The sequence below is a fragment of the Pistacia vera genome, unplaced genomic scaffold (assembly GCF_008641045.1).
Source record: "Pistacia vera cultivar Batoury unplaced genomic scaffold, PisVer_v2 Contig545, whole genome shotgun sequence".
In the NCBI taxonomy this organism is placed as follows: Eukaryota; Viridiplantae; Streptophyta; class Magnoliopsida; order Sapindales; family Anacardiaceae; genus Pistacia; species Pistacia vera.
Window position 1 is genome coordinate 561,126 of NW_022196385.1, and position 14,102 is coordinate 575,227.

General features: G+C 32.4%; 1 protein-coding gene across 4 annotated transcripts; it reads right to left on the reverse strand.

Annotated features, from left to right (window-relative positions):
- Positions 1-6,849: 6,849 nt before the first annotated feature.
- Positions 6,850-14,102, reverse strand: LOC116107674 (pentatricopeptide repeat-containing protein At1g20230-like). Of its 4 annotated transcripts, none has more exons than XM_031393969.1 (3): positions 11,823-14,102; positions 11,443-11,545; positions 6,850-6,997 (listed from the first exon to the last, which is right to left on the reverse strand). In XM_031393969.1, the coding sequence occupies exon 1, from the start codon at positions 14,080-14,082 to the stop codon at positions 11,980-11,982; it is 2,103 nt and encodes a 700-aa protein (XP_031249829.1). In that variant the 5' UTR covers positions 14,083-14,102; the 3' UTR covers positions 6,850-6,997; positions 11,443-11,545; positions 11,823-11,979. The 4 variants fall into 4 exon arrangements, with proteins under 4 accessions (XP_031249829.1, XP_031249827.1, XP_031249830.1 ...); XM_031393967.1 differs by having other exon boundaries at positions 6,850-7,007; XM_031393970.1 differs by having other exon boundaries at positions 11,436-11,545.

A 14,102-nucleotide genomic window follows, 5' to 3' on the forward strand; every position in this document is an offset into this window, starting at 1 on the left:
ATCTCAATTGATATAACAATCCTAAATCAAATTCATGTCACTCACAATATAGAAATGAGAAGCATATGTAACAACACTCTTAAGATTGTATACCTTATTGATAGTTTAAGAAGCTCCATGTAGGTTACTCTACAGTTTGGTAGACAAAGAGAATCACTATCATTTATATAATACACAGCAATCACATTGGAACTTGAAACTCGTAAAGATCATATTGGCCAGCAACCCTTGTAAATGTGCTTGATGTTCTTCAATCTAGACGGACTTAGATTCACCATGTTATGACAGTGTGAGGAGAATGTAAATTATTTATCAGAATTCACTTCAAGAGGACACTTCTGAAAAGTTACATAAACGTATTATGATTATCATCAATAGAAAGACTTTGTTTCGGTCTGCAGGCTTTCTAGTTTTCACATTCTAGTATTTAAAGTTTCTAACAACATTTTTTTATTATTAAACTTTCTCTATTATAATTTTGAAAGTAGAATAGAGAGAACAAAGTGATTATTTTATCTTTGTAACAATTCAAAATAATCTAATGTTCATTCCAAAAAGTCAAAATCCAAAACAAAAAAAAAACAACTAAGTCAATATGTGTAGGCTAACATCATATATTTGACAGTTATATGACAATTTTGAGCCATAATCTGAAACTGGTTACATTTCATGTAGATTATACAATTTGAAGTCTAATGTCATTAAACAATCTTTCAATATATTAATTAAACATTTAAGACAATACGACCAATATGAACAAAACTTAGTATGCGTTTGGTTTAATATTTTTATCCCTATTCTGGATCCTATTTTCCAAATAGCGTTTGGTACAATATTCTAAAAATATTACCCTATTTTTTAAATTATTTTTAACCCCATAAGGTTATTAATTTCACTAAATACCCCTGAAAAAAGTTTAAAAATTAACAAAAAACACCCCCATCAACCCAACTTGTCAGATTCTGGCAACCACCGTCGGTGATAGCGGAATCTGTACAACGGCCTAACTTTCGACCAGAAATGGCCGGAAGTTCACCGCTGTGGCCTTTTCCGGCCAGATCCACCACGGATCTGGCCGAAAAAGGCCGATCTGGCCGTCAACAAGGGCAAAGAAATGGCCGTCGTTGACCGAAAACGACGGCCACATCTTTGGCCGTCGCTGACGGCCAAAGATGGCCCTCGTTTGGCCTTTTCCGGCCGTTGATGGCCATAACAGACCTTAGATCTGGCCTTTTCCGGCCGATCCACGGTGGATCTGGCCAGAAAAGGCCATAACGACGTGTTACGGCACAGATCCGACAAGTCTGTGCCGTAACGAAATTTTCGGCCAGATTCCGGGTGGTGGCGGAATCTGACACTGCAGGTGGTGGGGTGTTTTTGTCATTTTATATGTTAGGGTCTTTAGTTAAATTAGTAAACCTAAAGGCTTTTTTATAAATTTTTAAAATTTACCTCGTAATACTCCCATATCCAATAGCCCAATACTATCCCTAAAATCCTATCCAAAATACAAACCAAACGCACCCTTAAGTGTTTTTTGCTAGAGTTAATCATCCAATTTAAAATCTGTGGATTTTACAGACCCACTTCTGCTACATGCCTTTTTTTAGAAAAAAAAAATGTTTTTCTAAACTGTTGGCCAGGTTGGTGTTTTCATATATGGAAATTTACAATATTCAATAAAGAACTTTCTAAGAAAGGTTATTGACCATATCATCATAAATATATTAAGAAAAAAAGTAATTTGTCCAACTCATCCTCATTCATTTTTTGGCAATAAAAACAGAATCATTAAATCTTTGCCATAATTGACCTTTGTTGTAATGTCTATGTTTTAAATTGAATTTAAAATAAAAACTTTAAAATTTAAAATAATTGTGTGTATTTCTTTTAAATTGTCGGCCGCAAAGATGCCAAGAGAGATTGTAAGGACATTTCATAAAATTCTTATTTTTTTAAGATGTCAATTGACATAGTATGAAACAGCGAAGGAGGCTACACGTTAAGCAACACTAAATACTAAGTAATCATATTAATCACTCTATTTGAATAGACTAACGGAAAGATTAACTTAAATTCTTGAATAATAACAAAACATTTTACTAATCATCTTTTTAATGTCCTTAACATGTGAATTTGAGAGGTAAATTTAGAAAACCCATATAAGATACCCATTTAGCAATTATGAAAAATAATCTAATGTGGATACTCAATAGATTATGAAAAATAATGCATTTGTGTCTTTTACCTTTTCACATTAATTGCAATCACTTTACTAAATATCTCAGCCTACTTGTATTCACATTTATTCTAGAACATATGGTTCAGTATAAGTATAGAGGTCTTTTGATGTTTTGAATGCCATTGTTAACAATCAACTATCTTTTTCTAAGTGAAGCAATTATTTAACTAAGAAGGTATTATGACATGATTATAATCACTAATCTTACCATCCTATATTGTATATAGTTTTCTTCCCTTTTGTTCATTGTTCTTATCATTTTCATGTTCCAATGCTATGCAACTCTTTTCAATTAGTTATGTTCATTGTTTTTTACTCATCTAATTCTTTTCAAAGTTCAACTACAAGATTGAAGGTATGTAGCTCGGCTTATGGAACTACTAGAACATATAAGAGAATACTATTATTTGTTTTATACTTTTCTCTTTATATTAACTTTTAGGTATATATTGCTCATTCTATTAGATATCAAAACATTTCTACTTTTTATGATTACTGTTGACAATCTTCATTTATGGTTTTGACATAGTTTTGTTCAATGCTTGATTATACAACTAACCCATATATGATTTGCATAAGCTTAATATTATTTCATATATGCTTTTTATATGAATTTGCTTGTCAAACTTATTGCTTGTTCACTATATTTTTCTTTTTGTTTCAATTAACCTCATTTTCTATATTGTTGGATCAACATTGATCGATAGACAATTACTCCCATTTTACATCTTTATTAATGTTCAATATAGATCGATCAGACCAATATTCTAGATACAATAAACGCACACGTGTCATGACATATAATCCATGGATTATCTTTTCTAGATTGCCTTGTTACACCATAATTAATGTTCTCACGTGGCGATCCTCTGAAAGTTAAATCTATATTCTTTGTATTTGATTTGTATTTTCCTTATTAATTTGACGAAATTTTAGTAACTTCCACCAATAATTTTATTTGAATTATTTTGTCGTTTATATGATACAATACTGTGAAGTTGAGCAATCAACAAAGTTTTCTTTTAATGTGTATGAGTGACATCGATAACCCTTTAAAGTTGTTCATTTCCTCGTAACCCTTCTAAAATTTCATTGGAAAGTCCTTTTCTATTGTCCTTTACAAGAATTTTTTTTTTCAAGAAAATTAATCAATCATCCAAAGTTTTTGTTTTTCTTAAGCATCAAGATCAAAGGTTTTACACATAAGTGGTTTACATGCATGAAAAATCAAGAATTCAAGAATATTTCATACATTGAAGGCTATATAGTTCATGTTATATACGGTTTTGGAAACATAAACTGAAAAAAAAAAAAAAAAAAAATTGCATTAATTAAGTCATCTATACAAGAAGATTGTTGAGAATTGAATTTTTTTTTTTTCCTGATATGATTATGGAATTGTGCTAAATATGTTTGTTTAGATTTTACCAGTTTCAATGAAAGCTTCAAACATATACACACAACTTCACTAATTTAGCTAAACATGATATAATTTTTTTTATCCGCAACTTTGTTCGTAAAAATATTTTGTCAACCCTGATGTCATTGATACTTTTTCTTAATTTTTAGTAATAATTTGTTCTTGATTTTGTTGGTTTGTAGGAATCTTGAGCCACTATCAAAGTTCATTATGTCAACTGAATCAGCTGATATTCGTGAAAAGTTTCTCAGGGGAACACAGAGACATGTGGTTGAAAGTTCGGTAATTATTGTTAAATCTTAATTATCTATATTTAAGCATTGAATTATAAATTAATTTCAGTTAAATAAACTCTATATATATAGTGTTGCTTGATGAATTAAACATTAGACTAATTGTTTCCGTAGTTACCGAATCTAAGCGAAAAAGAAAATTGTTGAATAATAATTTAATTTAGTTGTAATTAGCATATGCTAAGTTTGTGTTTTCATTTTTTTCTTTTCTTCTGGAAATATTTGTTCAATAATGTCTAACAACTGTAGATCTATTATAGAATTTTTCTTCTAAATAACATTCAAAAAATTCATTATTATTAAAGTTAAAGTATAATTTAAATTTGTGATATTTAGCATTATAATTGAATATGAAGCTTTTCATGAATCACAAGAGGGAAAGATTCTCTAAATTATTGAAAAAAATCTTATGAAAGATAAGACTTAAACAAAATGCATATTAATGTAGTTCAAATTTGATTTCCTAGGAGCATGTGGAAAAAGAACCTGCAAGCGAATCATCTTCATCCTCAGATGGAAGTAATGAACCTCAACCGAATCAACCCAACACTGATCAAGATCTGAATCAATCTGCAACATCAGTTCTTCAAAGGTAAATGGCTAAATGCATCTTTCAATAATACTTACAATAGCTTTTGTCATAAATATATAGTTAGAACATAGGAATGAACCAATGGTAATAATAAGATAAAATAAATCAACACTCTCAATGGACTTTCAAGTAGTAGAGGGATAACTTTCACCAACCTACTATTAGGTTTGGTTCACATACAGGCAGGTTTGAAGTTTATATATTTTTTCACCAAAATCTTCTGAATTTCAAATTATTAGAAACCTTCCCTGAATTTTATCAATGTTTGTCAAAAACCTCCCTTGCAAGGAGGTCATCAACAAAAAATGCAGACTTCACATCAACCTATGTTTAGACCAAATTTCCGGAGAATTCAATGTAATTTATCACAAATTCGATAGCTGCAAAATTAGTGTACATGTACTTGTTTTTTACTTTTTACATATTATAATTTATCATCGAACTTTGTTCGTTTGTTCTGATTTGCAATTTTGGTAAACTTCTTTTCAGACCCCAGGTATCATTTGAACCAAGCACTGAAAACCCTGCACCTTTTAGCACTCCACAATCAAAGCAAGCAGGAAATTTGCTCCCTAATTGTACTTTGGCAACATCATCACAACTCTATCCTCCAGGACGCCTGGTATGTCTTGCTGTCGACTTAACACTATAATCTAATCACTCTGCATATAGTAAATACACCTATGATTTTAAACTATTAAGAATATGCATGATTAGGTTGAAAGTCTTGAGACACCACTAGAAGCTAGAGTGTTTCAACCACTAAATTCCCAGCAAGACATGGATATCAGCAATCGAAATCAACTGAGTTTTCCTTCACAATTGGTAACTCATGGCAGTCCATGTCCTATGGATCAATCACTGAGAATGTCTAGGAACACTTTTGGGAGCTCAAGCAACAATAGCTATCACCTTCCCATATCAAATTTGCCATCAGACTTTCGTTTGGAATCATCTTCCAGTTCCAGATCTCCAGTTCCTCAGATTCATCACCAACACTCTCAAATACCGGTGATCATTTTCTAAGCCCATTATTATTGTCTTATTTCAGGATAAATTTTATTGTAGGCAGCCTTCTTTGTGGTGCAGTCTTTCCAAAAAAAGTCCACATGAGGATTTAACAAATATTAAGAGTTCAAGGGAGGTTGTCAATGAACATGCAATATTCAAATTCATTGTATTTAGGTTATCTTTAGAGAGGTTAATGAAATTTTTTATCAATAATGAATTGCTTATAAACTCACTAACTTTATATTTTCTTATTCATGGTTTATTTGTACAGAGAACATCAGGAAATGGTAATAGTGGATCTTCCTTTATGAGGACACAGAGGAGTAAAAGGAATGCCCAACATCAAATCAACATGCATGAGCCCTCTTCTTCTACATTTTGGTATCTGCATATGTTCATATAGAACTTATACTATCTGACATGAAAATATAATTGTAAATTGCATATTTATAATATGTATGCATGCATAAATATATGTCCGAGTATTATTACATAAATAGATCTGAGTACTTTAAATGGCTTAATCATTGAACTTCAAGAACTAAANCTGATATGATTATGGAATTGTGCTAAATATGTTTGTTTAGATTTTACCAGTTTCAATGAAAGCTTCAAACATATACACACAACTTCACTAATTTAGCTAAACATGATATAATTTTTTTTATCCGCAACTTTGTTCGTAAAAATATTTTGTCAACCCTGATGTCATTGATACTTTTTCTTAATTTTTAGTAATAATTTGTTCTTGATTTTGTTGGTTTGTAGGAATCTTGAGCCACTATCAAAGTTCATTATGTCAACTGAATCAGCTGATATTCGTGAAAAGTTTCTCAGGGGAACACAGAGACATGTGGTTGAAAGTTCGGTAATTATTGTTAAATCTTAATTATCTATATTTAAGCATTGAATTATAAATTAATTTCAGTTAAATAAACTCTATATATATAGTGTTGCTTGATGAATTAAACATTAGACTAATTGTTTCCGTAGTTACCGAATCTAAGCGAAAAAGAAAATTGTTGAATAATAATTTAATTTAGTTGTAATTAGCATATGCTAAGTTTGTGTTTTCATTTTTTTCTTTTCTTCTGGAAATATTTGTTCAATAATGTCTAACAACTGTAGATCTATTATAGAATTTTTCTTCTAAATAACATTCAAAAAATTCATTATTATTAAAGTTAAAGTATAATTTAAATTTGTGATATTTAGCATTATAATTGAATATGAAGCTTTTCATGAATCACAAGAGGGAAAGATTCTCTAAATTATTGAAAAAAATCTTATGAAAGATAAGACTTAAACAAAATGCATATTAATGTAGTTCAAATTTGATTTCCTAGGAGCATGTGGAAAAAGAACCTGCAAGCGAATCATCTTCATCCTCAGATGGAAGTAATGAACCTCAACCGAATCAACCCAACACTGATCAAGATCTGAATCAATCTGCAACATCAGTTCTTCAAAGGTAAATGGCTAAATGCATCTTTCAATAATACTTACAATAGCTTTTGTCATAAATATATAGTTAGAACATAGGAATGAACCAATGGTAATAATAAGATAAAATAAATCAACACTCTCAATGGACTTTCAAGTAGTAGAGGGATAACTTTCACCAACCTACTATTAGGTTTGGTTCACATACAGGCAGGTTTGAAGTTTATATATTTTTTCACCAAAATCTTCTGAATTTCAAATTATTAGAAACCTTCCCTGAATTTTATCAATGTTTGTCAAAAACCTCCCTTGCAAGGAGGTCATCAACAAAAAATGCAGACTTCACATCAACCTATGTTTAGACCAAATTTCCGGAGAATTCAATGTAATTTATCACAAATTCGATAGCTGCAAAATTAGTGTACATGTACTTGTTTTTTACTTTTTACATATTATAATTTATCATCGAACTTTGTTCGTTTGTTCTGATTTGCAATTTTGGTAAACTTCTTTTCAGACCCCAGGTATCATTTGAACCAAGCACTGAAAACCCTGCACCTTTTAGCACTCCACAATCAAAGCAAGCAGGAAATTTGCTCCCTAATTGTACTTTGGCAACATCATCACAACTCTATCCTCCAGGACGCCTGGTATGTCTTGCTGTCGACTTAACACTATAATCTAATCACTCTGCATATAGTAAATACACCTATGATTTTAAACTATTAAGAATATGCATGATTAGGTTGAAAGTCTTGAGACACCACTAGAAGCTAGAGTGTTTCAACCACTAAATTCCCAGCAAGACATGGATATCAGCAATCGAAATCAACTGAGTTTTCCTTCACAATTGGTAACTCATGGCAGTCCATGTCCTATGGATCAATCACTGAGAATGTCTAGGAACACTTTTGGGAGCTCAAGCAACAATAGCTATCACCTTCCCATATCAAATTTGCCATCAGACTTTCGTTTGGAATCATCTTCCAGTTCCAGATCTCCAGTTCCTCAGATTCATCACCAACACTCTCAAATACCGGTGATCATTTTCTAAGCCCATTATTATTGTCTTATTTCAGGATAAATTTTATTGTAGGCAGCCTTCTTTGTGGTGCAGTCTTTCCAAAAAAAGTCCACATGAGGATTTAACAAATATTAAGAGTTCAAGGGAGGTTGTCAATGAACATGCAATATTCAAATTCATTGTATTTAGGTTATCTTTAGAGAGGTTAATGAAATTTTTTATCAATAATGAATTGCTTATAAACTCACTAACTTTATATTTTCTTATTCATGGTTTATTTGTACAGAGAACATCAGGAAATGGTAATAGTGGATCTTCCTTTATGAGGACACAGAGGAGTAACAGGAATGCCCAACATCAAATCAACATGCATGAGCCCTCTTCTTCTACATTTCGGTATCTGCATATGTTCATATAGAACTTATACTATCTGACATGAAAATATAATTGTAAATTGCATATTTATAATATGTATGCATGCATAAATATATGTCCGAGTATTATTACATAAATAGATCTGAGTACTTTAAATGGCTTAATCATTGAACTTCAAGAACTAAAAGGATATGAGAATCCATCAACATAAAGGTTTTCTAGCTTAATTTTTGGCTGACAAATGATATGTTGGATTGAATTAGTTCTTAACTTATATTTGATTGCTATGAGTAGTCCAACATTATCACATCCATGTAGGAAGTTTTTGTGAGAGTATAGCTTAAAACTGATTTAACGCTAGGGACGCTTACACCTATTGAGTTGAGCTACTATGTAAATTAATTAAGTCGAGGTTGGGCTAATCTCTGATTAGCTTATCTCAACTCGCTTACAAAGCTGAAAAACTATCAACATCAACAGCAATTAAAACAACAACTTACTAATCAGAATACCATCGAAAGTGATAAATTTTTGCAAGTATCTTTATAAGAAGATATTTATTTTTCATGATTAGGCCACAAGAATTTAGCTTCCAAGGCTTGTTGGGTTCAGCGATAGGATCAACCAGCTTTCATCCGAGTGGGGGAACTAATCCATTTCAACTACCAAACATGCCTCTTCAAAAGGTAATTAAGCATACTCCATTTTCGAACTTCAAATATATGTAGATAACTAATACTTTTACTTTTACAATTTTGCTGATAGGGAATGGAATTATCACTTCCTCTTCAATCGGATGGCATACCAACCAATTCAAACAGCAAGGTATTGTTTCCGTAAACCTACACTCAAAATAAGTGATTTGATGTTAAACTTTTTCATCCTAGCTTCACCTCTAATTTGCTTTTATACACCAAAAGTTCCTCACTCTAGCTAATTGTACGAGGCAATGCTATAACAAGAATTACTCTATATTGACAAAGATTTCTATAAATTCTCCAAGTGACTATATCTAATTGCATTGTTTATTTATTCACAAATAGCTATATAATTTTCATGATAATAATCACATAAATTCCAGTCCAAGGCGTGTTTATTGAGCACATCCCAGATTTGATCCAAGAGTTTATTTGTTTTACTTTATTTTTTAATTTTCCGAGCACATAAATTGTTGATGTAGTTTATAAAATCTTGTAGATGAAAACGCCATGGCAAGACAACACTCCACCAACATCAAACTTTCATCCATTTAATTGGAGTCCACAAGAACAAGGCAGTCTAGGCCAAACCTACAGTCTTCTTAATGCTTCAAATTCAAGGCATGGACTGAATCAATCAATAAATGTTCTATTTATTTGAAGCAACCTCATATTTGTTTTTTTTCTATCAGAATAAATATGACTGTAATTTTCACATATTACCAGGTATTTCAAAAACTCTGTTTATGATCCAATGTATGAAGCTATGGGCTTACCTGTAGACCCTCATTTGCGAATGTTTTTGGCAAGTCGTGAAAATGGTAAGATCGATCTCCAATTTATAGTACATTCTAGAGTATTTTTTGTACAGTTAAAACATTTTAAATTGTTGAAAATATTTGTATATCTATATTGTAGTTTCTAGTTTAAAATTTAGGTTCATTTTAAAAGCATATAATATGTGTTCTCTCAGAAAGAAGTTTCTGAATCAGAAAAGGCATTGAAACTGTTTCTCTTGAAAGTAGTTAACAAATGATTTTCATAAAGAGTTTTCAAATGACTTTACTGAAATCACTTTTACTTGAAAGTTCATACCTATTTATTATAAAAGCATTGTACATTACACCCTCATTCTTTTCTGTTATCATTGTAACAAACCCTAAGTATGTGTTTGGAAAAATATCTACATTTACATAAATTAATTTTGTTTGAGAACACATTCTACAAAATTATCAGGAAACATTTTAAGAGAAGCACTTAGTAAATAGTTCCTTAAGAAGCACTGTAAATATATAGTTAGCATAAATTCTACTAAAGGTTTATCCACCCAAAAAGTATGTTTTTGTTTAAGTCAAATACACATAATAAAGTCTTTTAGTCATTTCAAAATATTATAGCATACCTTTGAACTTATCTTATTTGCTTTGATTTTCATGGATAGGCAATGAACAGTGAGAGTCGGACTTGGCTGCAGGACTTTAATTCTTCAATAAGTTGGCCCATTGACTTTACAGACAATTGGAGTTATTTATATTTATTGAGGTATCTTAAGAGAAACTCAAATATTGAAATAGGGCCACATATTTCAAACTCTAGTCTTATAAATTGTGTTTTAATGTTATTGTGCTTTGAGAAGTGTTAGAAACTATCGCAGATATAGCGACTGATGCTAGCACATTTCTTTGTGCTGCATGCTTTGAAGTTATTTCTGAAACTAGATTGCAGTTCTCATTAATTTGTTTCAACTGTTTTAATTTATATTAGACTCATGTCTTTTAAATGTTATAACTATTGGGTCTGGATTCACTTTGGTGTTAAAATTGCAATTTTCTATAATAATATCTGCCAAAAGAAAATATAATTCACATAGATGTCACACGCATCATATTATTATAACATTATAAGGGTTTTTTCTTCTTTTTGTTCCTTCACTCATTTATGTACAATTTTTTTATGTTTATACATCAATATCATATGTTTAGACTAATCTAAAAACCTATCAAACAAGATGTCATTGTTATACGGCAGCAAGATTTTTTTTATTTTATTTATTTACTTTTTTTTCTTCACTATTAATATCCAAATTTCAGATTTTCCCATATTTATAAAGACTAAGGGTATCATGTACCTAACTGAAAGGGCATGATAGATACATTGAAAAAATACAGAAGGGTTGATCCAAGTATCTTATCATGTCTCAATTACTTATTAATCATATTTTGTTCAAAATAAAACAAATGATTTTAAAACAACCAAAAGAACACAATCTTAAACACAACCTGAGACCTAAGGTATCAACATCTGGCAACGAAAATATAGGAGCAGTTTGAGCATTACCATATACCTTAAAAGATGCCCACAATATCCCTCTGAAATTTGATTGATCTCCATGCTGAAATTTGATTGATCTTCGTGTGCCTCCATAATTGACCTGGTAGCTCAAATGCCTGCCCCAACATAGAAAAATGTTCAAAAAAACTGCAACAAGATACACATTTATACAAGAAAGTTCTTCCAGACGAAGAACAACATATAATTTCAGAAATGACACAAAACTACCATCAGAATGAAAAAAATTTCCTGAAGTAATAGATTAAAGTATAAATGTTTAAATAAGAATAAGAGAAAATAAAACCAAGGATCTCTCTACTATAAGATACAAGTATTAAACATAAAATATGGTGCTTTAGCAAGAAATACAAATTAGGTATGACTTCTGTTCACCTGAATCGGGGGAAAAAATGGCATAATATTGGGTAGATTATGGAAGCACTGGAGAATATGATGTCTTAAAACATGATAGCACATCATCATGTGATGCTCAAACCGCGATCATTTCATCAAACTGCTCTGAGAAGGACTTTTGATATACAGCAAATTATCACCAAAAATCACGACAAGAACAATACCCATCTTTGAAATGGTGAAATCTCAAGGTATCTCTTACAATGATCTGCAAACCAACAACCTTGGCAATAAACTTGATGGTATTATGACAGTCCCCACATATCCTCAAATTCTTAAACACTCGAATCGATGATTCTCCATTTAGATTGAGTATTGCGAAAGCAACCGCTAGCTTCTCACTGTGGTTGCAAAGAATCTCCTCCTTCTCCTCCTCATTCACATCTTGCAAAACAAATTCTGTGTTGGGCATATAACAAGCTAACCTCATTTTCTCACTCATCTCATCCAAAAATTTGTAAATTTCATGATTCTGTGTATTATTCCTATCACCAACTACAAAAGTGTAAACTTTATTTCTCACTTGGACCCAACTACAGCCTGGTGTCTTTGTGATTTTCCTATCTCTCATCATTTTTCTAGTTTCTGAAGCTTCACCCCAGAGTTTGGCAGTAACAAAAATGTTAAATAACAACACATAATTTCCCGGGTTGCCTGGTTCAATCTCAAACAACCGCGAAGCTGCCTTCCTTCCCAGTTCAACATTTTTATATACTCTACAAGCACCAAGCAATGCTCCCCAAGCACTAGCAGTTGGTTCTTTGGGCATCCTCAGTATGAATTCATATGCCTCTTCTAAATGACCAGCACGACTAAGGACATTAACCATGCAAGAGAAGTGCTCTGCATCAGGTTCAACTGAGTGATCCCTACTCATTGAATTAAAAATAAAAAACGCTTCATCAACAAGACATGAATGGCTACAGCCAGACAGAACACCAGTAAAAGTAACAGAATTTGGTCTGACCCCAGCATCCAACATTTCACGGAAGAGTAACAATGATTCTTCTCCAATCCCATGCATTGAGTTTGCAATGATCATTGTGTTCCAAGCCACAGTATCTTTAATTGGCATCAAACCAAAAACTTTCTGCGACAATTCCAAATTACCACACTTAGCATACATGAAAATCAGGGCTGTTGTGACTGTCAAGTCCTCGATTAACCAGTTCCTACAGACATAACCGTGAATCTCTTTGCCTCCCTTTAAGCTTTCCAAATTTGTACAAGCAGGTAGGACACTTATAACTGTGATTTGATTGGGTTTGAACCCTGAATCTTGCATGTGTCCAAGTAACTCAAGAGCTAATTCATTTCTTCCACCTTGTGTGCACCCACCAATCACCGCGTTCCATGAGGAAGTATTCAGTTTCACACCTTCATTTCTCATTTTATAAAACAAAGCAAGACCCTTCTCAAGCTCTTTATTTAAGAAGCATGCCGTTAATATCCCATTCCAAGACACAACATCTAGATGAGACATGTTACTAAACACCAATTCAGCTTCCCTAATTCTTAAGCAACTGGCATACATATTCACAAGTGCACTACTCACAAAAACATTGCTTTCCAGTCCATTCCTCATTACAAACCCATGCATTTGTCTTCCCAAATTCACATCCTTCAATTCAGAGCAAGCAGGTAGAACCGAAGAAACTGTCACCGAATTAGGCCTAACCCCATTTAATCCCATCTCACGAAAAGCCTCCAACCCTTGCCTTGGTAGCCCACAATTCACATAAGAACGACAGAACGAAGTCCATGAAACCACGTCCTTAATACATATATCATCAAAAACCCTTCTCGCCCCATCAACATTCTTACATTTCGCATACATATCAACCAACGCGTTACCCAACAAAGTATCCGAATGAAACCCAAAACGGGCCGCATCCTCATGAACTTCTCTAGCTTTAACAAGATCACTAGCCAAGGCACAGGCCTTAGCGACCGACAAAATTAGCAATTTATCAGGCCTGATGTTCCTCAACTTCAATGTGCTGTAAATTTTTATGGCTTCTTTTGAGAACCCATGTTGCGTATGAGCTGAAATTAAAAGGGTCCACGATCGAAGGTCTGGTTGAGGAATTTTATCGAACAATTGGCGTGCGCGTCGTAAGTCTCCGGTGACCAAGTAAGAGTTGATGAGTTTGAAGCTGAGGCCTGGTGAGCGATTTGGGGGTGATTTTGAAAACATGTAAAAACGATACTTCACTTTGTTTATGGAGAATTGAAGCATTTGTGTTTGGTAGGCGGTTT

Bases quoted from the DNA above. Each gene is read 5' to 3' on its own strand.
- LOC116107674 (XM_031393969.1), bottom strand. From the start codon at position 14,082: ATGCTTCAATTCTCCATAAACAAAGTGAAGTATCGTTTTTACATGTTT.